This window comes from Penaeus vannamei, chromosome 5 (assembly GCF_042767895.1).
Source record: "Penaeus vannamei isolate JL-2024 chromosome 5, ASM4276789v1, whole genome shotgun sequence".
In the NCBI taxonomy this organism is placed as follows: domain Eukaryota; kingdom Metazoa; phylum Arthropoda; class Malacostraca; order Decapoda; family Penaeidae; genus Penaeus; species Penaeus vannamei.
Window position 1 is genome coordinate 1,026,129 of NC_091553.1, and position 27,677 is coordinate 1,053,805.

Consider the following 27,677-nt stretch of genomic DNA (forward strand, 5'->3'; position numbering starts at 1 on the left):
GTGTGTACGTATATATGTATATATATGCACATACGCACGCGCACACACACATACATATATGTTTGTATATATATAATATACATACATATATACACACATACACACACTATATACATATATACATATATATATATATATATATATATATATATATATATATATATATATATATATATATATATAATTTGCAAAAGAAAGTCGAGTCCGTCTATCATCATCATCGTCGGAAAAATAATTTTCTTAATTCTAATAGTAAATGAGAGTCCAAGGAAAAGAGTCTTAAATATTTATTATTTCACGTCAACATATAATGTCTTTTGAAGACACGTCTTTGGTTCTAGAACACAATAAAGAGTCGGAGTCGAGTCATGTACAATTAAAATCCGTAATTACCTGCGCTGATGACTATTGTTTTTGAGACATTCAGAACTGTCAATATAAATAAACAAGAGGAACATATTCACACATAATACCGTGAACATGTCAAGTGGACACAAAGGACGTCTCCAATATGGGACCTCCTCTGCATCTCCAAACTTCTACTCTAACCTACTATCCGAGAATAGATCTGATAACTAATAACTACAAAGAGAACATGTATTACCTCTGTACGCAAATGCCACTCCAAGACCATACGGTGCGAAGATAAGGCCTTTCATGCGAGAGGAAGAGACCGCCATCAGTAACAGGTTATCAGGGTTTAGCAGCAGACTTTTGGTAGTTGTACTCGTCGCCACGTCTCGTCGCTTGTCTATATACCCATATAAACAGAATGTCCTCAAGGCATGTTGAATAACTACTCACTGAGCAGTCACTGGCACAACTTTTTGTTTCTTTTTCGCAGTGTTCAAAAATCGTCTACATAACACGGTCTCAGGAGCACAGTCAGAGAAAAGCATGTCCGTCTTGTAAGCACCGTCCTGGCACGCAACACTTAAGAATAAATAAATAACACAACGAAAATCACTAACCCCTACAGATTATTATGGCTTCTAATATTTTCCACGGTTTGAGCTTTCTTTTTCGCTCAACATTGAAGATCTCTAACCTTACAATAAGAATTTTCTTTGAACATTTTTTAAAAATTCAATTATTAGTGTGGAAATAAGTGTGAAGTTAGCCATATACCACTTTACCAAAGTTGAGGTCCAACACGACATTCCAGGCGGTGGAGGATCAACTGAAATCACTGAAACGCCACGTTCTCTCAGCTGAAGCGCACCGTCCTTGTCGCAACTGAAGCCAACCAGCGCAGACGCCATTGCACGCCATGGAAACAAAGCCATTAGTCCGCTGTGTCTCCCTCGTGTAAAATAGGCCTCGCGTAAACCGAACAAGTGCAAGATACACAATGGAACATAAACTAATAGCATGAAGTAACCCCATGGTCTGTGTACAAATAGTCTTCGTGTAAATAAGGCATAGTAATCCAAGGCGTTGGCAATCATGTTACACGTAAACCGAAAAGTTATTTTGATTGGTCTCGCACTTGAGATGACACGTGTTCACCAATTTGGAATCAAAACCAGGATTTGTCTAACCAAAGGTAGGATTTTTTAAGTATATGCGTCATACAAGATACCCATAAGAATAAGTACAAGTGAACACGCAATACCAACCAACCAATGTTCGTGTAAAGCGGTGTCTGTGTTACCTATATCGTGTGATTATCGAGGTACGCGTAAAGAAATATTTGTATAACCTGGGACATACCCGAAATACCGCCTCACTTTCCACCCATTTTAGAATATTGCTCTCAGAAGAAAAAAGAAAAAAAAATAGGTAACGCAATTTGTGCAGATGACGGACATTACACCTGTTTTTATCATATCACCCATACCCGAAAAAAATAAAATTTGAGCAGGAAGAAACTTATATAAAAATAAAAATAATAACACATTTCAACAACAACGGAGTCATCAAATATTGTTCACGGAGATGATTTGGTTGATCCAGCCGATGAAGGAAGAGACTTTGACGTAGACTCCCGGGACATCTTGGCGCCCGCAGCCGAAGCCCCACGAGACCAGGCCGCTGAGCTCGTAGTAGCCGTCGACGTTGCACACCAGAGGACCCCCTCCGTCGCCCTGGGGAGGAGGGCGGGTTAGCCAAGGGGGGAAAATAGGTGACACGAGATTTTAAATAAAGATGATGACAATGGTAGTGAAAGATAAATGAATTAAGGACGGCCACAGGAAAGGAAAGAAATAGAATTGACGTTTCCACTCAAAAGAGAAGGATTTGTTGTCAGGAGAAATGAGTACGGTGGATTATTTTTTCATCCATTTATACATGGAATGGGCGTATTTTCCTTTTCTTCATCTGGCTGACTTTCGCTGATTACCGTAGATGGAACATGAGTGTGATATAGCCTTTGGGTGTGTTTTTCCACGTCACACTCTATTACCAGTGTATCTTCCTTATACAATAATGGAATCAGTCGGTGAAAGTTGTCACTAGGAATACTGTCTCGAGCACAAGTTCAGATTTATTTTACAAGCAAGTAATGATGGATGACCTAATATATATGCTAGTTCTCATCCTTTATCCTTCATCAGGTTCTAATAGGAGAGTGAATGGTATAAAGTCCGTATTTATATAAGGCAGTATATGGTGGAAACGAAATTCAAAGAAAGTAGTACACAAGCTACCACCAATCATCACAGCCAGGGACTCAAAAAAGAAAAAAATATATATATTTAATAATAATGATAAATAACATCCCTCCCTGACCAGGGACTCGAACCTCGACCACTCCAGGTATGACCCGGAGGACCAGTACTGAACCAACCAAACCGAAGCAAAATAAAAAAGCAACTGAACAAATATCAAACGGCCCATCGTGCACATCACGGCCCTCACCTGACAGGCGTCGTGGCCGCTCTCCCCTCCGGCGCAGAAGGACGACGCGGGCAAGATGAAGATCTTCTCCGTCACGGCGTTGATCTTCCTCACGCACTCGTTGTCGGACACCACGGGGACCTCCGCCTCACGCACGCGCAGGGGGATGGGCCCGGCTGCGCCACACGGAAGGAATCGGTTTTTTATCTTTTTTTATTGTATGGATGTCGATGGTACTATTATATTTGTCGCTGGTCCAGACACAGCTTTTGTATCTTTTGAGTTTTTAAAATGGAGTAATGATGTTGATTTTTTCTTCATGGATAAGAATTACATTCATCTACATGTATAAATATCTATGTATCAATAAGTATTTATATCTATGTAATATCAATTTAGGTAAATCTGTATCTCTATCTGTGTATGTTTATGTACTGTAAATGTACATCAACATGTATGTATACAATGAAAATGTATAAAACTTGGTTGTGCTTGAATTAACCCATCTGAAAAGCTCTGCCACCGTAAAGTATAGGCGCATAATGTATCAAGTTTTATATATTCCACGAGTAAAAGCTGACTGAACACGTAAGTACACTCTGAAGTTTATTCACACAGATAACACAAAGAGAGAAACAAGAAAAAATATCCAACTTGAACGATCTACTCAAAAAAAAAAAGTCGGACGCATCGCCGCCCGCACTCACTCTCGCCCATGTAGCCGTAGCCCGTGACGACGCATCTCTTGCCGGCCACCTGGTTGACGCCGCGCGCAGGCAGGCAGGCAAGGCACACGCCTTCCTTCAGCTCGGCGTGGCCTGACAGCTTCAGGAGCGCGATGTCGTTGTCGAGGGTCTGGGAATTGTGGTTGTGGTGGATGTAGGTGGTGGCCACGCGGAGGGTCTGGGCGCCCGGGGACCCGAACTTGGTGGTCAGGTCGTGGTCGCCGACGCGCACGTAGATGGCGTCGCCGGAGCGGACGATGCTGGGGGGAGGGGGGGGGGATAGTGAGTATGATGATGATAATGATAATTGTGATGGTGATGTTTGTGAGATGAGAGGAGGATAATACTAACACTAACAATGATGATAATTATGATAAGTGACATGATCATAGTGAGCATAACAATAATAGTAGTAGTAGAAGTATTAGTAATGGTATTAGTAATAATACTGATAATGATAATAATAATAATGGTGATGCTAATAACAATGATGACAGTCACAATAATTATAATAATAATAACAACAACACATATAAATCTGAAGGGAAGATACGGAAAAAAATATCGGGGTTAAATCGACCAAGAAAACCAGTCCCTGAATCCCCTGCACAAACAAACTGCCCAATGAACTCGTGTCCAGGCGAGAGGCCGAGACGTAAGCACTCACTTGGTGACGCAATGAGCCGCCGTCAGCACCCACTGAGTGCCGATGAGCGCCCCGCCGCACAGGTACTGGTTGAGCGAGTTGATGAGCGCCACCTGCCAGCACCACTCTCCCGGGAGGGCGTCCTCGCCGCCCACGACGCGGGCTTCCCTGCCGGTGGTGCCCTTCAGGCCGCAGATGTACTTGCTCCTCGCCGGGGCCTTCGTCGTGCGGATAACGGGCGTGGCTGCGGGGAGGAGGGGGGGGGGTGAGTAAGGGAGAGAGGTTTTGTTCATTCTTTTACCTAAAAGGTGTAGCTTTTTCAATGTCTCGTGGCTGCTGCATTATCTATATTCCTTTTATGACACACCATCTTTTAAATAGTCGTTTGTCCGTTATTAAGACGTGTATTTATTGCCAACAGATGTCTGTCAAAGGCATAATGCATAATGAACACAGGACCCAACACCGAATCGTTCCATTACCTTGGGTGACATTAGACACTGGGTACGGCCTCTCATAGGGTTGTTCAGGTTGGTACGGCTTGTTGTACGGCGGCTGTTCATACGGAGGCTGTTCATAGGCCGGGCGTTCAAAGGCCGGACGCTCGTATGGCTGTTCGTACGGGGGCTGTTCATACGGAGGCTGTTCATAGGCTGGTTGCTCATAGGGAGGCTGCTCATAGGCTGGTTGTTCGTAAGGGGGCTGTTCATAAGGAGGCTGTTCATAGGGAGGCTGCTCATAAGGAGGCTGCTCGTAGGGCGGTCGCTCGTACGCAGGGTCGTAGGGCTGCTCGTATCCAGGGGCCCCATAAGGCGGCTGCGGGTAGTTGGGGTCGTAGGGCGGGCGCCAAGCCGTGTCGTTCCGCGCGATGTTGTGGAACTCGTCGTGGCGGACGAGCTCCCTGAGGGCGGACTTGGGCGAGCAGCACGACGTCTTGGACTTCTTGCACTTGAAGGCGTCCGTCATCTCGGCGTTGCCTGGGGAGGGAGGGAGGGAGGGCGCGGGTCAGAAAAGAAGGGGAGAGGGCGGAGGGAAGACAAAATGCAAGGGAGGGGGAGAGGGAGGATTGGAAAAGAAGGAGAGAAGAGGGCGGAGGGAAGACAAAATGCAAGGGAGGGAGGGAGGGCGCGGGTCAGAAAAGAAGGGGAGAGGGTGGAGGGAAGACAAAATGCAAGGGAGGGAGGGCGCGGGTCAGAAAAGAAGGGGAGAGGGCGGAGGGAAGACAAAATGCAAGGGAGGGAGGGAGGGCGCGGGTCAGAAAAGAAGGGGAGAGGGTGGAGGGAAGACAAAATGCAAGGGAGGGGGAGAGGGAGGATTGGAAAAGAAGGAGAGAAGAGGGCGGAGGGAAGACAAAATGCAAGGGAGGGAGGGAGGGCGCGGGTCAGAAAAGATGGGGAGAGGGCGGAGGGAAGACAAAATGCAAGGGAGGGGGAGAGGGAGGATTGGAAAAGAAGGGGAGAGGGCGGAGGGAAGACAAAATGCAAGGGAGGGGGAGAGGGAGGACTGGAAAAGAAGGGGAGAGGGCGGAGGGAAGACAAAATGCAAGGGAGGGAGTGAGGGCGCGGGTCAGAAAAGAAGGAGAGAAGAGGGCGGAGGGAAGACAAAATGCAAGGAAGGGGGGGAGGGAGGACTGGAAAAGAAGGAGAGAAGAGGGCGGAGGGAAGACAAAATGCAAGGGAGGGAGGGAGGGCGCGGGTTAGAAAAGAAGGAGAGAAGAGGGAGGAGGGAAGACAAAATGCAAGGGAGGGGGAGAGGGAGGATTGGAAAAGAAGGGGAGAGGGCGGAGGGAAGACAAAATGCAAGGGAGGGGGAGAGGGAGGATTGGAAAAGATGGGGAGAGGGTGGAGGGAAGACAAAATGCAAGGGAGGGGGAGAGGGAGGACTGGAAAAGAAGGAGAGAAGAGGGCGGAGGGAAGACAAAATGCAAGGGAGGGAGGGAGGGCGCGGGTCAGAAAAGAAGGAGAGAAGAGGGAGGAGGGAAGACAAAATGCAAGGGAGGGAGGGAGAGCGCGGGTTAGAAAAGAAGGAGAGAAGAGGGTGGAGGGAAGACAAAATGCAAGGGAGGGGGAGAGGGAGGATTGGAAAAGAAGGAGAGAAGAGGGAGGAGGGAAGACAAAATGCAAGGGAGGGGGAGAGGGAGGATTGGAAAAGAAGGAGAGAAGAGGGCGGAGGGAAGACAAAATGCAAGGGAGGGGGAGAGGGAGGATTGGAAAAGAAGGAGAGAAGAGGGAGGAGGGAAGACAAAATGCAAGGGAGGGGGAGAGGGAGGACTGGAAAAGAAGGAGAGAAGAGGGTGGAGGGAAGACAAAATGCAAGGGAGGGGGAGAGGGAGGACTGGAAAAGAAGGAGAGAAGAGGGCGGAGGGAAGACAAAATGCAAGGGAGGGGGAGAGGGAGGACTGGAAAAGAAGGAGAGAAGAGGGCGGAGGGAAGACAAAATGCAAGGGAGGGGGAGAGGGAGGATTGGAAAAGAAGGAGAGAAGAGGGCGGAGGGAAGACAAAATGCAAGGGAGGGGGAGAGGGAGGATTGGAAAAGAAGGGGAGAGGGCGGAGGGAAGACAAAATGCAAGGGAGGAGGAGAGGGAGGATTGGAAAAGAAGGAGAGAAGAGGGAGGAGGGAAGACAAAATGCAAGGGAGGGGGAGAGGGAGGATTGGAAAAGAAGGAGAGAAGAGGGCGGAGGGAAGACAAAATGCAAGGGAGGGGGAGAGGGAGGATTGGAAAAGAAGCAGAGAAGAGGGAGGAGGGAAGACAAAATGCAAGGGAGGGGGAGAGGGAGGATTGGAAAAGAAGGAGAGAAGAGGGTGGAGGGAAGAAAAAATGCAAGGGAGGGGGGGAGGGAGGACTGGAAATGGAGAGAATAGGAGGCTGTAAGGGAAATGAAATGCAGGAGGAGGAAGGGAAGGGAGGATTAGAAATGAAGGGAAGAAGAGAATGGAGGGAAAACAAAATGCAAGGGGAAATTGGAGAGAAGAGGGTGGAGGGAAGACAAAATGCAAGGGAGGGGGAGAGGGAGGATTGGAAAAGAAGGAGAGAAGAGGGAGGAGGGAAGACAAAATGCAAGGGAGGGGGAGAGGGAGGATTGGAAAAGAAGGAGAGAAGAGGGCGGAGGGAAGACAAAATGCAAGGGAGGGGGGGAGGGAGGATTGGAAAAGAAGGAGAGAAGAGGGTGGAGGGAAGACAAAATGCAAGGGAGGGGGAGAGGGAGGACTGGAAAAGAAGGAGAGAAGAGGGTGGAGGGAAGACAAAATGCAAGGGAGGGGGAGAGGGAGGACTGGAAAAGAAGGAGAGAAGAGGGTGGAGGGAAGACAAAATGCAAGGGAGGGGGAGAGGGAGGATTGGAAAAGAAGGAGAGAAGAGGGTGGAGGGAAGACAAAATGCAAGGGAGGGGGAGAGGGAGGATTGGAAAAGAAGGAGAGAAGAGGGTGGAGGGAAGACAAAATGCAAGGGAGGGGGAGAGGGAGGATTGGAAAAGAAGGAGAGAAGAGGGAGGAGGGAAGACAAAATGCAAGGGAGGGGGAGAGGGAGGATTGGAAAAGAAGGAGAGAAGAGGGCGGAGGGAAGACAAAATGCAAGGGAGGGGGAGAGGGAGGATTGGAAAAGAAGGAGAGAAGAGGGTGGAGGGAAGACAAAATGCAAGGGAGGGGGAGAGGGAGGATTGGAAAAGAAGGAGAGAAGAGGGTGGAGGGAAGACAAAATGCAAGGGAGGGGGAGAGGGAGGATTGGAAAAGAAGGAGAGAAGAGGGTGGAGGGAAGACAAAATGCAAGGGAGGGGGAGAGGGAGGATTGGAAAAGAAGGAGAGAAGAGGGTGGAGGGAAGACAAAATGCAAGGGAGGGGGAGAGGGAGGATTGGAAAAGAAGGAGAGAAGAGGGCGGAGGGAAGACAAAATGCAAGGGAGGGGGAGAGGGAGGATTGGAAAAGAAGGAGAGAAGAGGGCGGAGGGAAGACAAAATGCAAGGGAGGGGGAGAGGGAGGATTGGAAAAGAAGGAGAGAAGAGGGCGGAGGGAAGACAAAATGCAAGGGAGGGGGAGAGGGAGGATTGGAAAAGAAGGAGAGAAGAGGGCGGAGGGAAGACAAAATGCAAGGGAGGGGGAGAGGGAGGATTGGAAAAGAAGGAGAGAAGAGGGTGGAGGGAAGACAAAATGCAAGGGAGGGGGAGAGGGAGGATTGGAAAAGAAGGAGAGAAGAGGGTGGAGGGAAGACAAAATGCAAGGGAGGGGGAGAGGGAGGATTGGAAAAGAAGGAGAGAAGAGGGCGGAGGGAAGACAAAATGCAAGGGAGGGGGAGAGGGAGGATTGGAAAAGAAGGAGAGAAGAGGGCGGAGGGAAGACAAAATGCAAGGGAGGGGGAGAGGGAGGATTGGAAAAGAAGGAGAGAAGAGGGCGGAGGGAAGACAAAATGCAAGGGAGGGGGAGAGGGAGGATTGGAAAAGAAGGAGAGAAGAGGGCGGAGGGAAGACAAAATGCAAGGGAGGGGGAGAGGGAGGATTGGAAAAGAAGGAGAGAAGAGGGCGGAGGGAAGACAAAATGCAAGGGAGGGGGAGAGGGAGGATTGGAAAAGAAGGAGAGAAGAGGGCGGAGGGAAGACAAAATGCAAGGGAGGGGGAGAGGGAGGATTGGAAAAGAAGGAGAGAAGAGGGTGGAGGGAAGACAAAATGCAAGGGAGGGGGAGAGGGAGGATTGGAAAAGAAGGAGAGAAGAGGGAGGAGGGAAGACAAAATGCAAGGGAGGGAGGGAGGGCGCGGGTCAGAAAAGAAGGGGAGAGGGCGGAGGGAAGACAAAATGCAAGGGAGGGAGGGAGGGCGCGGGTCAGAAAAGAAGGGGAGAGGGCGGAGGGAAGACAAAATGCAAGGGAGGGGGAGAGGGAGGATTGGAAAAGAAGGAGAGAAGAGGGCGGAGGGAAGACAAAATGCAAGGGAGGGAGGGAGGGCGCGGGTCAGAAAAGAAGGGGAGAGGGCGGAGGGAAGACAAAATGCAAGGGAGGGGGAGAGGGAGGATTGGAAAAGAAGGAGAGAAGAGGGCGGAGGGAAGACAAAATGCAAGGGAGGGAGGGAGGGCGCGGGTCAGAAAAGAAGGGGAGAGGGCGGAGGGAAGACAAAATGCAAGGGAGGGAGGGAGGGCGCGGGTCAGAAAAGAAGGGGAGAGGGCGGAGGGAAGACAAAATGCAAGGGAGGGGGAGAGGGAGGATTGGAAAAGAAGGAGAGAAGAGGGCGGAGGGAAGACAAAATGCAAGGGAGGGAGGGAGGGCGCGGGTCAGAAAAGAAGGGGAGAGGGCGGAGGGAAGACAAAATGCAAGGGAGGGGGAGAGGGAGGATTGGAAAAGAAGGAGAGAAGAGGGCGGAGGGAAGACAAAATGCAAGGGAGGGGGTGAGGGAGGATTGGAAAAGGAGAGAAGAGGGTGGAGGGAAGACAAAATGCAAGGGAGGGAGGGAGGGCGCGGGTCAGAAAAGAAGGGGAGAGGGTGGAGGGAAGACAAAATGCAAGGGAGGGGGAGAGGGAGGATTGGAAAAGAAGGAGGGAAGAGGGAGGAGGGAAGACAAAATGCAAGGGAGGGGGAGAGGGAGGATTGGAAAAGAAGGAGAGAAGAGGGAGGAGGGAAGACAAAATGCAAGGGAGGGGGAGAGGGAGGATTGGAAAAGAAGGAGAGAAGAGGGAGGAGGGAAGACAAAATGCAAGGGAGGGGGAGAGGGAGGATTGGAAAAGAAGGAGAGAAGAGGGAGGAGGGAAGACAAAATGCAAGGGAGGGGGAGAGGGAGGACTGGAAAAGAAGGAGAGAAGAGGGTGGAGGGAAGACAAAATGCAAGGGAGGGGGAGAGGGAGGATTGGAAAAGAAGGAGAGAAGAGGGAGGAGGGAAGACAAAATGCAAGGGAGGGGGAGAGGGAGGATTGGAAAAGAAGGAGAGAAGAGGGAGGAGGGAAGACAAAATGCAAGGGAGGGGGAGAGGGAGGATTGGAAATGGAGAGAATAGGAGGCTGTAAGGGAAATGAAATGCAGGAGGAGGAAGGGAAGGGAGGATTAGAAATGAAGGGAAGAAGAGAATGGAGGGAAAACAAAATGCAAGGAAGGGGAGAGGGAGGATTAGAAATGAAAGAAAGATAAGGTAGTAAGGAAATAAAATGCAAAGGCAATAGGTTTTGACATGGAGGCTGGTGATGATGTATTTAGGGGAAAATACAATGAACTGAAAGTAATACCAAACGTGTTTACTGACTATTACTCTTCGTGCAAATCAAATCAGGGAGCCTATTCTCTCCCATCTTTTACATTCCCAATTACGCTAAATCACGAGTCGCTCTGAATCCGTTCCCTAGACGTCCCGCGCGCGAAGGCCGGAGAGCCGCTTACCGAAGCAGGTGAAGGAGAGGAAGGGCTGGATGCAGGTCCCGGGGCACTCTGGGCGCAGGTCGGGGGCCTCGGTGGGCGGCGGCGGCGTGGTGGTCGTGGTTGTCGTCGTGGTCGTCGTAGTGGTGGTGGTGGTGGTCGTCGGTGGGGGTGGAGGAGGTGCGGGCGGGCGCGTTGGGCGAGGCGGGCGCGGCTGAGGAGGCCTGGTGGGCGGTGGCGGGCGTGAGAAGAGCGACGCCAGCGTTTGGAAGGCGGGCGGGACGGGGCGCTCTGGAGGGGGCTGCCTCGGAGGGGGAGGGGGAGGCCGGCGGGGGGGTGAGGGGGGCGGCGGGGCGTTGGCGGGGGTCGCCTCCTCTGCCCGGTTGTCGCAGCAGAAGTGCCCTTCGTCGCAGCCGGAGGCCTCGACGATGACGGACGGCTGCGAGCAGAAGGAGGCCACGATGGAGGGCAGGCACGTCCCGGGGCACAGCGGCAAGGAATACTCAGGCTCGGAGGCGGGAGGAGGAGGTGGGGGCGGCGTGGTGGTGGTGGTGGTCGTGGGATCCGGTCGCGGGGGGCGGCCCTCAGGAGGCGTGGGCTTGGGGCGACGCCTCTTGGTGACGCAGCACTTGCCTCCGCGGGGGCACTCGCCCGAGCGGTCGATCTCATCGCACAGGAAGGCGAAGAAGGAGGCGACGCACGTGCCGCGGCAGCGACGCTCCTCCGGGATCGAGCTGGGCGCGTCGGTGGTCGCGGGGCCGTCGGGGCCGTCGGGGCCGCGGGTGTACACGGTCGTCGGCTGCGGGGGCGCCGTGGTCGTGGTCGGGCGCGGCGTCGTGGTGGTAGTGGTGGTGGTGGTGGTCGCCTCTGCCTGCGGAGACGGGGACTGCTTCTCGGGCTGATGGGAAGAGAGGGGAGGTACAGTGAAGGGCCGAGAGCCTTACTACACCATGCTGCTGAATATCACATCGTACAAGCAGAACTGACATGGACGATCGAGTAAATTGACGAACTCCGTTACAATGAATGCACAGCGATATCTAAACCAAAAAGCAGCAACAAACTAAATAATGAAAGCAAAACATTCGATTACCAGGAACAGAAACGCCTCCACAACCCAATTCAACACCCTTCCCACACTCCACCGCCCACTCACCTTCTTGGGGTTGAGCAGGACGAACTCCTTGGGCGGAGTGTCCACGTCGAAGAACAGATCCGCCGACACGCAGCAGCGCAGTCCGGAGCGGCAGAGTTCGTTCACGTCGAGCGCCGCCTCGCAGTATTGGCTGATGCGGTTGGCCACGCACACGCCCGGACACACGCGCAGACCTGGGTTTGGCGCGGGAGAAAGCAGCAAGTTGGATCGGCAGGAAAAAAGAACAAGTGAGACTGGGATTGCAAGAGTACGGACGGACAAGGTCGTTATTGCAAGCAAAGAAGCTGGTGAGGCTGATGTCACGATGAGAGAGATTAATACCGTATGCAAAAGAACAGATGACACTGATATTACAAATAAAATAGCGGAAGAGACTGTTGTTGCAGGAAAAGAATGATATCAAGAAGACGGATTGCTAACAATAAAAAAGTTACTAGATAAACTGGGCCAGACACCTGTAGATTACTTTCAAGAAATATGACAGGTGTGTCGGCAATTTCCGGTCAAAACTCACTGCTCGATGGCGCATAAGCCTGTGCTTCCGCCGTGGTTGTGGTCGCCGCCTCGGTCACACCTTCCTCAGCCTCCTTGTCTTGAATCCCTTCGTCCTTGGTGACCTTCACGGCTTCCTCCTCCTCCGCCTCCTTCAACTCCTCATCTTCGGCGACGAGAGGGTCTTCCGCCACGGTCGCCTCGGCCAAGGGCGTCTCCTCGGTGGGAGGTTCGTTGGTGAGGTTCTCTCCCTCGACGACTTCGCCCTCGCCTTCGGTTCCTGCCTCGTCGTCGACGACGCCGCCCCACGTGAAGAGCCCCTCCGTCACCGCCGTCGTCTGCAAGGGAGGCGGGCGATGGTTAGCGCGAGTTTGGATTCTGATTTGGATTTAGGCGGGAGGGAAGGCGGGAAAAGGCGCTCGAATGGAAAGGAGGCTATCCATTTTCATGTGTGTGTGTGTGTGGGGGGGGGGGGGGGTAAGCGTACGAAAGAATCCAAGAGAACATGGATAAAAAGGCAATGGACAGGTAAATATATACATGGATAGATAGAAAGACAGATGGAAAGAGAAAGGGAGAAAGGAGAGAAGAGTAGTCTACGAGGTTGGAAGAAGCAAAGGCGACAGCAGTAAAGAAAGAAAAAAAGAAAAAAAAAACGGAAAGGAGAATCTTTTCACACAAAATACTCTCCCTCACCTCAGCATTCTGGTCCTCGGTCGTGTCCAAGAGAGAGTCCGTGACCAGAGCTTCCTCGTCGGTCCCGGGGGTGAGCGTCTCGCCTGCAGGTCGCGAGAGAACCAAGGTAAAGGGAATGCAGATGACACATTTCTCAAAAACACATCAAACACAAATACATTAGATAAAAAAAGTAGATTAGCATAAAAAATAATAAAACTGAAGATGAAATAATAGCCGACAATAAAATTTTACAATACAAGATATCAGACAGATTAAAGACAAACAAAACGAGAATTAACATAATTAAAATTGGAAGATAAACTCAACTTACGCACGCTGCCAAAACCGTTATAATATCATAACTCGAGCTGGAGATAAACAAACCTCAAAAACCGCTCTACGAATGTTAGAGATGAATAAAAAAAACAGATCACACTGTCGAAATGCCTATGGCCGAACAGCTGATGCAACAACGAAGAATCGAGACAGTCAGTCTACAAAGGGTTTACACTCTACACAGACAGACAAGACAACAGGTGGGAGACTTACCCCGTGGTGAGGTGAAGTGGTGCACGTGGTTAATACAGGAGAGGAAATAGTTAAGATCATGCTGAGGAACTTGTGATTCGTACTCGGATGGTGAGCATAAATCATCAAGTTTCTGGTTTTCTTCATGCAAAGTGTAATTGGATGTCGATGTTAAAAGGGTTAGGTTAGTTTACAAAAGACGGTGTATTATTACGCACATACAAATATACTTATACATATACTTTTATACAAGACATACGAATACACACACACACTAATATATATATATATATATATATATATATATATATATATATATATATATATATGTATATAATACATATATGTATATGTACATATATGTATATATATATATATATATATATATATATATATATATATATATATATATATATATATATGTATATATGTATATGTATATATATATGTATATATATATGTATATATATATATATATGTATATATATGTATATATATGTATATATATATGTATATATATATATATATATATATATATATATATATATATATATATAAATATATATCATACTTCATAGTACAGCATAGCATGTGAAAGCATCCTCCTGCGCACAAGCACGGCGAGGGGCGCGAGCACGAGGTCCGTCCAGCATCCGGGTTAGTCTAGCTACGGGCGCCGCGTCCGCCCACCGCCGGCCCGGAGGAGGTGCCGGGCGGGCGGAGGCGACGCGCTTGTTAGTCGCAGGATAAAGGCCTCTCGCGGGAGACGAAGGCGGCGTCGGAGGACTCCTCACCTGCAGGACGCTTGGCACTGCCCTTGGGCCGGCAGCACTTGTGCTCGGGGTTAGGGCAGAGGCCCGGCCCCTCCACCACCTCGTTACAGATGAGGGCGGCGAGGGCGTGCATGCATTTGCCGGGGCAGTTGGCGGAGTCTGTGGCAGTGGCTAGGGTGTCCAGGAGGGCTGCAAGAGAGGGCGACACGCGGGCTCAAGCGGGAGTTAGGACAGAGCGAGGAAGGGGCGGCCGCGGAGGCATGGCCGCCGGCAGGGTGGTCCCTCAGTCATCAAGGCTAGGAAACTTTCAGTGGTAAGATGTACAACCGCGCGAAATGAATAATGACACAGGTACTTTAGATAAACACAACGTCTTCGTGTATCTCTGGATCCACTTCACCTTGTGTTTATCCTCGACGTTATTTGCTTCTCATAAATTAGCTTAATATACTTCACGCAATTCAAGATTACTGTGTTCCTGAGTACAAAGTCTCTATATTTTCTCTGGGTCTACACTTGATGACTGAGGGAGAGCAGCTGGGCATTTGCGGGTACAAAAGTAAGAGTAATGTAGCTTACTGGAGTCAAAGCAAGCAATGCATTTCAGAGTGTAAAGTTAGGCTGAAAAGTGTTGGTGTCTATGTGTGCAGACGTTTTATATACATAAGGAAAGACAAACAAGACATAAAAAAATATATATTACAGACTTAGAATAAATGTAAAGCCGCATTGTTGTTTCTATAACACTATTACGCAAAACATTACCCAGAATGTCGACATCTTGAGAAAGGTCTTGGAAGAAAACGCAATTATAAAACCTATTAGCAACAACTTACTGGATATAAAGAGACGTGACAATGGAGGCGCTATTAGCGGGCGACACAGAGGGGAAGCAATTAGGATCATTAGACCCAACAAAGCTCCGAGGCCCAGGGTTGTTCTTCGCATTCGTAACGGGGAGCTAAAAAAGCTGTTTTGCCATCCCGTTGTCGTCTCGGTCGATACACTGTGCAGCCGTTACGGTTTCCCCCTAAGGAATGCACGTGCAAAGGGTCGTTTCGTCGTTCCATCTCGTTTGAATTATCGATCTGATTGTTATAGCAACTAAATTAATGACATAAGAGCCATGATCAGTCCTCCTCTTTTGGAAGCCGGTCGGCACGTTACGGTTTCCCTCAAAGATATCCACGTTTACGCTTTCGCTGTTCTCTCACACATATTTTTAAATCCCTTCATGCTTTCTTTCTTACACTTTTTCTTAGTCTCGGACTGTGTCGCTGCGTATCATCGGTTTTACGGTTTCCCAGACACATCTTAAGCCAATCCATCACTTTATTCATAAATCCAAAAGAAATTCTCAGCTTAAAACATAACAGTCTCAACAGTTTCCTCGCGCCTTACAAACCCACACTGACTCCCATTCACACATCCCCCTCTCCACGCATTCACACATCCCCCTCTCCACATTCTACTGCATATTCAAAACCGTTACAAGCGCGTAACAGTTTCTTCGCAGCTGTAACGCCATGCAGGAGCCAGACCGACGTGAAGTACTGTAGAATTCCAAGGGAAAAACCGTTACAAAAAGTGTGGGTTTGTTGTGGGTTAAACACGCAGGGAAAACGCCACCTCGTGACACACACTCGGGCTAACACTCTGTAGGTTAGTCCTCTGTGGTGAAGCGCCGGTGATGAAGTGATGAAATTGATGAAAACCATGATTTCGGGTTTGTTTTATTTTATTTCAGGAATTCAGAAAATGATATTTTGAGTGCCTGTTATGTGATAGCGTTATTTCAGTAATAATAATAATAATAATAATAATAATAATAATAATAATAATAATAACAATAATAACAATAACAATAACATGATAGGTAGTGCATCGAAATAAAAATAGCATTTATATTAATATTTCATTTTTGTTGGAATTTGATTTTGGTCAAATATTTGCACGTTTGCATAATCGAAAATTTGTTTGTTAATATTCTTCCCAGCAACTTCAAAATCCTGTATGCAGTTACATGATCGGCTTTACCTTATTCTAAATAGCCTTGAATAATTTTGCAAGAGAAATAACTACAAAATATCTACGTCAGAATTTCTGTTTGTCTCAAGCGAGTGAATAAGTGAATTTGATGACTCATTCATATGCACTCCTGATAGGGAAACCATCTGTGCTGATTTTCCTATAGAAATTTAATTTCGATAGTTGTTCATGGTCTCACTCGGAAAAGGGAGGGAGGGAGAGAGAGAGAGAGAGAGAGAGAGAGAGAGAGAGAGAGAGAGAGAGAGAGAGAGAGAGAGAGAGAGAGAGAGAGAGAGAGAGAGAGAGAGAGAGAGAGAGAGAGAGAGAGAGAGAGAGAGAGACAGAGAGAGAGAGAGAGAGAGAGAGAGAGAGAGAGAGAGAGAGAGAGAGAAATAAAGTGATAGAAAGTGAGAGGGGGAGAGAAAGAAAGAGAGAGATAGACAGACAGAGAACTATAGATCAGTACTTTCCCGAATCACTGATGGGAGTGGCTATTTACGAATCATAATAAAAATCAAAATTTAATTTCATCCTTTACTTTACGGTGAAACATCCGGGTCTCCCTAACCACGTGACACAAAATATTTTGTTTTTACGTCTTTTAACAATCACATTATAAACTTGAAAACTCAGATATAACGCCCAGAAGAAGAAAAACCGAAACTTTATTCAAAATTTCGACCAATGGATTAACACGAAAAAAAAAATTTAAATGACGAAAATATATATAATAATTTCTCTTTTTATGTAGCTAGACTAATAACAGGGATGATCACTATGACATCAACTGGAATAAGCTTTTGCAATAGGAGAAATTGTATGAAAATGCTTATGGTGAACAAAGGAGATGCCGATGATGGTGATAATAATTATGATGGTGATGATGATGGTGATAATTATGATGGTAATGATAATGATGGTGATGATAGTGATGGTGATGATAATATTAATGATGATGATGGTGATGACGATGATGATGATAATTATGATGATGGTGATGATGACAATGACGATGATGATGATAATGGTGATGATGATGTCATAGTAGTGTCAGCGATAATGATGATCCTAATGATAACGATTATGACCAAAGCAACAAAACAATCATGACCAAAAAACAAAAAACAACCTTATACCCACGATGCTAGAGCAATGACAACAATAACAACAACCCCTAACACACCATAGCATCAGCCACACAACATCACAACGCAATAACACCACACACAGACGCAACATTCTCAGTCACTTTCTCTCCGCTCGTTCCTCCGTGACTAAAATATCATCACCATAAAAAAACGCATAAAACAGATCTATTAATAAATAAAAGCATGAAATATATCTATGAATAAATAAAAAAACACAAATTACATCTATGATTAAATAAAACCATGAAATATATATATAAATAATCAAAACCGTAAAACATATATAAACAAATATATAAAAATATCTATAAATAAAAAAGATATATCTATAAACAAATAAATTAAGCCATGAAATGTATCTATGGATAAATAAAACCATAAAACATATCAACAAACAAATAAACAAAACCACAAAATACATCCATACATAAATAAAACCATAGAAAAATATCTAAATACAAAAAGACCCACAAAATATATATATATAAACATATAAAACCCATAAAACAGATCTATAAATAAATGACTGAACCCCCACCCATCTACCACGGAGCGAAACAAAAGAGCGTCGCCCGGTGCGCACAAGAGCGTTCCATGCGCAAAACATTTCCGTTCTAGAACTTTCTCCAGGAACTGACTCACGACTTAGACGTGAATGGGGCAGGATCTCCTTTCGCGTTTATGACCGTCCAGGAGGATATACAGGGAAGAGAAGAAAGAGGGAAGAGGTGGAAGAATGAGGAAAGACGTATAGGAAATAGTAATGATTTAGGTTAATTGATATGTTTTTTAATTCATTTATTTTGTTTTATATTCGATATCTCACTTTCTCTCTTTCTTTCTTCTTCCTTCATCTTCTGTCATTGAACATTTCAAAATAACAAATACGCACAGAATATCAACTAAAACCAATATAAAGACTACATAGGGAAAAATAATCAAACAATATCTATTTCATCCTAAAACCCGATAAAAAAAATATCCGAATTCTAACAATGCAAAAGGACCTTATTTAATTCTAAACCGTATACTGAACAGAAAAGTTCAAAATTTCGATGCATGAACAACAGAAGAGACACTGAGATTAGAGAGTGAACCAACCGGATGCGGGGATAAAAGCCTATAATTTTTTTCTCTCTTTTAATTGCGTGTTTGCTCTGTCACCTTTTAATTTTATTCGTGTTTTTATTATCATAATAATTATATTTATCATTATTATTACCGTTAATGTTATGATTATTGTTATTCTTACTATTGTACGTATAATCACCTTTATCATTTTTGTTATCAATACTATCATCATAATTATAATTATTATCATCATCATTAGTAGTAGAAGTAGTAGTACAAGTAGTATCATTATCATTGTAATTATTATTATTATTGTTATCATTACAGCATCATTGTTACCATCATTATCGTTATCATAATAATTACTATCATCACCACTACTGCTGTTATTATCATTATCATTATTTTTCCAATTCTCCAGTTATTTCTCCTTTTTATTTTTATATCAGTCACCAACCACAAATTCCGCTCAACCTCTTACAATCTCCAATAATCACATAATTAACAGTGAAAAAGAAATAAAAAGAAATAAAATTATTAACAGTGAAAAAGAAATAAAAGAAATAAAATTATTAACAGTGAAAAAGAAATAAAACAATAATAAAAAATGAACAACGAACTTAAAACAAATGTGACGCATGGAGGAAAAGAAACACGAAAATCCATACTGGAAAAAAGTGTCATTCCATTTCACTCGCACAAGCGTTGAGCGAATGACGAAACCAACCTGCGTCAACATGGCATGCTCCACGCTCCGTATTATCCAAATGACGATCATTTATCAAACTTATTGAGACAGAATTCCAAAAGCCATGACGGTAATAACAGCGCCTGGCGTCTCATTTCTCTTCGGAAAATCTGGTTTGGAGAAATGTCAAAGCGTCGTTTGCAAAATATATGAAAAAGATGTGAAGATATTAGAAAAAAGATAAGGGGGGGAGGGGGGAATATTTCTGGTTATTTGGAATTGTCATCATTCGAATTAACGAAAATAGATTCGGTTTATGGCGATGATAACGATTTCCAGAAGGGTTAAATTAGTTTGATTTCAATAATTGATTATCATAATTATGATAATGATGATAATGTAAAAAAAAAATAATGATAATAACAATAATGGTGTTAATGATAATCATGATGTAATAGTAATAACAATGATGATAATCATGATAATAATTATTATCATACCATTAATAAGTTAATAATAATGATGATGATGATAATTATAATAATAATAATTAAAACAACAATAATAAAAATGATAATAATAATGATAACAATAATCATTATTCTTGTAATAAAAAATGGTAAAAATAATAATAGTGAAAATGATGATGATGATGATAATTATGATAACGATAAAGAAAGTGATAATGATAATCATGATAATAATAATAACTGTTATCACAGGTCTTAATAATGTCTGATATTTTTCCTAAATCTCTCTATATACATATATACATATATACATTTATCTACATCTATCTATCTATCTATCTACATATATATATAGATAGATATACTGAATATATATATATAAATATATACATATGAATATATAAATATATAAATATATATACACATATAATATATATATAAATATATATATATATATATATATATATATATATATATATATATATATATATATAGATGCATATATATACATAGATACATATATATATATACATATATATATATATATATATATATATATATATATACATACATAAATATCAACAATGAAAATAATATCGACAATGACAACTAACTATAATGCTGATGATGACAAAACAACAACAACAGCAATATCATAATAACAACAATAATAATGATAGTAAAAATAATAGTGATGATAATAATGATAATTATAATATTATCATTATCATTATCCTTAAAAAAGTAATAATCATAATAATAACAATGATAATGATAATAACAATAATAATACTAACAATGATGATGATGATAAAAAAATCATCATAATAATAACCATAGTAACAATGTTGATACTGATAACAATAAGAAAATAATAAAAAATAATAAATAAACAGCAACTGCAATAATAATAATAATAATAATAATAATAATAATAATAATAATAATAACAATAATAATAATAATAACAACAACAAAACAACAACAATGATAATAATAATAATACTGATAATGGTAATAATAATAATGATAATAATCACATTGATGATAATGATGCTAATGAAACATCAAGATAATAATAACAATAACAATGATATCAATGATAACAAAATAATAATAATAATAATAATAATAATAATAATAATAATAATAATAATAATAATAATAATAATAATAATAATAATAATAATAATAATAATAAATAATAATAATAACAACAACAATAATGATATTAACAATGACGATAATAACAATAGTAACATTAATGATAATAACAATAATAACATTAATAACAATAATGATCATAAAAATAAAGATAACAATAATAACAAAAATATAAAAAAAATAATAACAATAACCCTAAGACCGAGACGCTGCCACCTTTCGCCCATAGGCCTATATGCCAGCCCGAAGATAACTGTAAATCACTTCCGGTTTTGTCCCAGCGCCGAAAATAATGAATAAACTGGCTTTATAAGCGACCTGTTGGAGTCAGGCAGTTGGGCCGTTTTATCTACTCTATTTACTATATGCACGCTTATTTTACTATCTTTTCTTGGTTTGTTTTATCGTTATTATTCTTATTATCATTATTTTTATTATTGTTGTTGATGTTATTGGCTTTATTACCATGATTATCTTCTATTATTATCGTTATCATATCCGTTATCAATACTGCCGTTATCGTTATTATTATTATTATTATCATTATTATTATAATTATCATTATGTAAATATGTACGAAGGTATGCATTTATGTATGTAAGCATGTATGTGTGTAAACATGTATGTATGTATATATGTATGTATGTATATATATATATATATGTATGTATGTATGTATGTATGTATATTCACGGGTATGCATGTATGTACGTATATATGTAAGTATGTAGACATGCATGTATGTACGTACAGTATATACCTATGTATGTATATTCACGGGTATGCATGTATGTACGTATATATGTAAGTATGTAGACATGCATGTATGTACGTACAGTATATACCTATGTATGTACGTACACTATACACATATATACGTACAGTATATACATATGTACGTAAGTATGTATAAAAGCATAATAACCCGATCAGCACACAGACAAGTCCAGCCAGGCAGGCAGACGCGGGACCGCCATTACGAAGCGCAAGGAGTGGAAAATCCGGCAACATCTGCGCGCCTTTTCAACTGCCTGCTCACCGCACTCCCTTGACCACACGGCGGCTTCCTCTTCCACGTTATTCTAAGACAGGTCTCATTACGTAAGACTGTGTTTAGAAGAGAAGGAGAGGATATTTTGCTGTTTGAAATGCCATTATGGCTCGGAAGCGTTAGTCTTTTGTTTTTGTTTTTTCGCTTCCGGAGTTTATAGTTCGAAGCGTGAATACCTTTGGTGTTATTTTGAACTATATCAGTTCAAAATATCATCTAATATGCGACATATATATACTGTAAGCCCGCAAACGTTAAAAAAGTATAGCACATACAGGAAAAACGGAAACAATAGGAGTGAATGGGTTTGACCTAAACATGAAACGTTGCGGATTCCAAATGTTTGACCTTCATGTGTCATCTATACTTGGGGAGCGCCGTTACGCAGCACTGCCGACTTTTGAGCATAATTGTAGGGATGTAGACGAGCATCTACTTGCACATACACACAAATACTTATTCATGTATGTATATGCATATATATATAACTATATATATATATATATATATATATATATATATATATGAATATACATAAATAAATGAATATGTATATATCATGTGTGCGTGTGTGTATGTATGTGTGTGTGTGTGTGTGCGTGTGTGTGTGTGTGTGTGTGTGTGTGTGTGTGTGTGTGTGTGTGTGTGTGTGTGTGTGTGTGTGTGTGTGTGTGTGTGTGTGTGTCTGTGTGTGTGCATTTGCGTATTTATATACACACACACGTACATGTATGTTCACGTAAGTCCGCATTCATTCTAATCCCGAGACCCGCGCCCACCCGCATCCACGAGCGCGCTTCCGCCTCGAAGCCGCGGCGGCCCCGAGGCGCGGGCGGCGGGCGGCGAGGGCCAGCGGCGGGCAGCGTCTTCCTCCGGCCGAAACGCGACTGATCTCGGAGGCGCGAGATGTGGGTCACCCTCCGCCGTTCACGAGGAAATAAGAGTGTGGTCGAGTCGTATGGTGAACCGGGAGGCAGGGGGTGGGGGGGAAGAGGGGGCAGAGGGAGGGGAAGGTAATAGGGGGTCGAAGGATGGGGCTGGGAGGGAGGGGGAGAGGGGGAGGGGAGGGGGACGGGGTGGGGTCGACGCGTTCCCAAGCTCGCCGGTCCCGTTAAGCTCGACATTAAGGTACCGTTGTGCGACCCTCTCTCTCTCTCTCTCTCTCTCTCTCTCTCTCTCTCTCTCTCTCTCTCTCTCTCTCTCTCTCTCTCTCTCTCTCTCTCTCTCTCTCTCTCTCTCTCTCTCTCTCTCTCTCTCTCTCTCTCTCTCTCTCTCTCTCTCTCTCTCTCTCTCTCTCTCTCTCTCTCTCTCTCTCTCTCTCTCTCTCTCTCTCTCTCTCCTCATTAATATTACAATAGTTTTAGTCTGTTTTCCCTTTTCCTGAAGACGCAACTGAACACTAGTACCTGTACATAACTTTAATTAATAAACTTATTAAATATTTTTCTTCTTGAAAACGTAATGTGGATTCCTCTTTATCAAATATACAACAATCAATTAACCATATGTTTACGATGGGCACTGTAAGACTTCATTCACTCTTCAAAAAATAACAAAAATCACCAAATGATACAGCATATTTTCCAGTAACTTTCAGCCAAACCCTATTACCAACCTGACATTAAATAATATATATACACATATATCAACCGAAAGTGAGCCAAGTCTTTTTTTTCTCAATATATATACCTGGCGAGTACACCTGTCATGGCATACGGCGGCAATCAGCATTACGAAGCAAAACACGATCTTTGGCACCGTGGTTCATTCGTCCTAAGAACTATTCACTAACACGAGGAAGAGCAGCTTGTGAATACTGATTGACGAGATGCTGACCAATAACTGTTTTTTTATTAATCATTATAATTTCTACCCGAGCTATCGATTTCAATAAAACTATAAATTAATACGTATTAATCTGTTTTTAATGACAATACACCATTTCTTCTACTTACATTTTAATCATATTCATACCAGGTACCCATCCATTAAGCATTCTTGATCCCCCATTCAGATTCCGAAATTAAGGCTAAATTGATCAGTTGGCAACTCTAACCTCATCTCTATCAGGTGCACGCAACTGCTGACCTCATTACGGGAAAAGACTTCGTTGGCAACTCAGAGAATTCGGCGGTGACCTCCCGTGACCTTGACCAGGGGTTACGCGCCCAAGAAAGATTTTGGAACTGGGTGGACAGGTAAATAGGTAGATAGATAGGTGAAAAAACTAATATATATATATATATATATATATATATATATATATATATATATATATATATATATATATAGGGGAACGGAAGGATAAATTGGCTAACTAAGAGATAGTGATATTAAACAACAATGATATAAATAACAATAACAGTAATAATATAACAATAATAAATACAATTGTATTTGAGTGTGATATTTATAGCAAAGACAACTATATCGATAACGATAATGATGCATAAAGAAATACATTAACGATAACGATAATTAACACGCCAAGGTTGAGGTTGTCAGTCTGTTCATAATATTGTGCTGTGGACGAGCGGACCAGATATGGTAAAATAAAAATATGTGCTGATCTTACTTAAGTGAAAAAAATGAAATAAAATACCTGCTGGAAGATGAAGACTTTCTTTGTGTTATGAGATGAGGATATAAACTGGATGCAGCAAGAGTGAGAAGTAAATGTAAATAAACATGAGCGAACAAAATTGAAAGCTTTCTAGAAATAAATTTAGGAATTATCCCGAAAAGTTTCGAAAATGTATATGGGCATCATCGTCATTTCCGTTCACGATATTCTGACATAAATATCTAACGTCCTTTAACACACGCATTCCTTATCCACTGAATAAAAGATGTATTCCCTGGAGGTTAATGCGTCATGGGTACGTGGACGAGGGGTAGGAGAGGGGGAGGGGGGGAGACGGGGGGGAGATAAGAACCTTTTACGCCAGAAAGTGAATTTTCGTGGTGAACCATCGGGGGAAAAAATCTTCGCTGGTATGTGGGTCCAGAACAACTTAGGGAAGAACGAGGGAACGCACGAATAGGGGCTTATTCGTGTTTTATTGTTTTTTCTCCTTCTTTGTTCCATTTTGCATTTCTTTTCGACATGTATTCCAGAAGGAATTTCGAGGAGGCGGCGGCGGCAGGGAATCGGACAAGTGAATGTTGACATTATTCTCTGTTTCTCGTGTAACTGCCCTTGTATTTCACTTCATTTTGTTTACATGTCACTCATGACCTAAACACAGATCCATTATGTTCCGATTTAAAAAGAGGAATCCCTGTTATTGTCTTTTCCAGTTTCATAATGTCCACATTTCTTACATTAACGCCCGTGAATTCTTTGAAGCAGAGATCTCTCTCGAGGAAAAGGACGCGTCACATGGTTTACGATGGCGGCCAGAAACGAAAAATAGATTCCGCTATTCCGGCGTGTTTATTTAATATCTTTTGAGATGTAATTGGAATATATATTTACACACTGGACATCATTCAGATATGAAATTAGAACATTATCAAGAAAAAAATATGAGGGAGGGAGGGAGGGGGAGAGAGAGAGAGAGAGAGAGAGAGAGAGAGAGAGAGAGAGAGAGAGAGAGAGAAGAGAGAGAGAAAGAGAAAGAGAAAGAGAGAGAGAGAGAGAGAGAGAGAGAGAGAGAGAGAGAGAGAGAGAGAGAGAGAGAGAGAGAGAGAGAGAGAGAGAGAGAGAGAGAGAGAGAGAGAATAAAAAGTCCTAACCATGGCATCACGAGCATTAATACGACTGACCTACTGTGGTCCCTGTTTGTGCGCTCGAGCTCCCTGCATAATACATTACTTCGAAAAAGGGAAAACTGCGCCAAAATATTCATAGAGAGAGACGGAACGGTATAAGGGTGACATCCTGATACCTGGTATGTGTAGCTTGCGTGGCAGTGGGGGGGAGAGTGGGAGGGCAGGGGAGGGGAGGGTGGGGCGTGGGGCGTCTCGGCCACCGATCAGCGAACCCAGGAGTGAATCATCCTGGCGTTGAGGTCGAGGAGGCCTAGGCATGAAGAGGGTTGCAGATTCACCTTTTCCCGATTGCATTTTTTTTTTTTTTTTTTGGCTTCATGTGAGGTTTACGGAACTATTTTCTTCTTTTTTTGTTCCCCGTCGACAGCCACACTGGTTTGTCTTTCTCTGTCTTTGATTAACTGACTCTATAACATTCATGGCTAACGTGGCATCTTTAATTTTGAGGTCTGTTCAATCAAATATGAGAATGAGCTTCGATTTGCTCGGCGGTGTATCGGCAGCAGCATGCAAACATCAGCGCAGATACAGAGAAGTTCCCAACGATATCCTCCCAACCCTCCTTAACCCGGAACCCCCTATTGCCTTCTGCCCCTCCCCTGCCCCCTCCCTCCCCTGCCGCCCTCCCTCCCCTGCCCCCTCCCTCCCCTGCCCCCTCCCTCCCCTGCCCTGCCCCCTCCCTCCCCTTCCCCTCTCCCTAAAAAAGCGGGCGCTGTCAGAACGGCTACGAGCCTTGCCATGGCACCCCGGGAGTCTTGAACAACAGATGGAGACGAAGAAGGAGCACGTCGGCTGCAGCTCCTTAGAGAAAATCGACCCAAGAGCTGCAGGAGGATCTGAAGGAGTAGGTCAACCCCCTCTCCCCTCCCCTCCCCCCTCCATCCCTATCGCGCAGAAGGCGGATGCGACCCGGGCGACTACGAGGCTGCTATGACAACTCCCTGCAGGACTGGGGCAACGGCAGGAGGAGGTGGCACGCGCCCAAGACTTGCAGGGAAGGTCGCCAGGCGGGGAGGACAACGACCTCTCGCTGCGGCCGCTGCGCCACCTGGACGGGTCTTCGAAAAAGGCTGGGGCGGGCATGCTCATTCGGGCTTTGTTTGTTTGTTATTGTTTGCTTCCTTTTGGGTGGTTGGCCCATTTCGTGGCTTGACTGGGGTTCGCACGGCATGGCGTTGCTTTAGGTATATGCCGCTTTCCCAATCAGTTATTGTTCATCAGTTTTGTTTATATTTTTCATATTTTTTCCGTACGCATTTTTTTGTATCTGCTTTAAGCTGAGTATGTCATACAGTTACGGTACATTTTCTCCTGTCGCTAGTAAACGTTTTCTGCAATTTCAATAATTACTATCAATTACTCTATGATAAACTTACATCCACATTTCAAATCTTTATTTGAAACTCACTCACGGCAAATATTACTTCAAATCCAATGCATATATCCGGTGCTTTCATTGGCGAAGCAAGGGGAATTGTAAGGCACTGATTCCCACTGACAAAGGTCTTACTGGCAAGGGAAAGGTAATTCATTTAACTTGTAGAGTGAGTGAAATTTTGATACAAAAACACTAAGACAGAGGTAATAGGAACAACAATGGCTGTAATAAAAACGACACAGCAATAGCCTAAGCAGAAGGGAAGATTATGTACATTAAGCAACGGTTAAGCAAAAGTCATTTGTCGCCAACAAGAGCGTCACTGGAGTCCGCAGGATCACCGTCAGAAGAGGAAGACCTTTACGCTGTACTTACTGCTGAAGACGGACGCTGCGATGGACGGCTGGCTGGCAGGCCTCTGCGCCCGCACGGGGTGTCCCGCCAGGAGCACGACGGAGGCCAGCCAGGCGAATCTGAGCACACTGAGACGCATCTTTGCTCTCTAACACTTGTATTCCAAACGCTCCCACGGGCCTCCTCCTCTGCGGGGAGGCTCGACTACTGACAGTCTTTTTGTTCCTTCTCGCTCGCTAACCGCTCCTCCGGGCTCACCGACGTGGCCGCGGCAGAGTGTGTGTCAAGGATATTTAGCCTTCAGCCTTGGCGCTAAGCTCCATCGCTGCAGGGGCGTCACGCAGGGGCAGAAAGAATGTCCTGGTCCTCTGGGTTGGAAGGGCGTCGCAG

General features: G+C 44.1%; 1 protein-coding gene across 2 annotated transcripts; it reads right to left on the reverse strand.

The window, feature by feature from the left end:
• Positions 1–269: 269 nt before the first annotated feature.
• mas (trypsin-like serine protease domain-containing protein masquerade) lies at positions 270–27,677 on the reverse strand. 2 transcript variants are annotated; one of them, XM_070121718.1, is made up of 11 exons: positions 27,309–27,677; positions 14,183–14,350; positions 12,879–12,961; positions 12,205–12,520; positions 11,691–11,863; positions 10,559–11,432; positions 4,695–5,189; positions 4,234–4,456; positions 3,549–3,826; positions 2,863–3,017; positions 270–2,087 (listed from the first exon to the last, which is right to left on the reverse strand). In XM_070121718.1, exons 1-11 carry the CDS (start codon positions 27,424–27,426, stop codon positions 1,920–1,922), a joined length of 3,051 nt encoding a protein of 1,016 aa, XP_069977819.1. In that variant the 5' UTR covers positions 27,427–27,677; the 3' UTR covers positions 270–1,919. The 2 variants fall into 2 exon arrangements, with proteins under 2 accessions (XP_069977819.1, XP_069977820.1); XM_070121719.1 differs by lacking the exon at positions 14,183–14,350.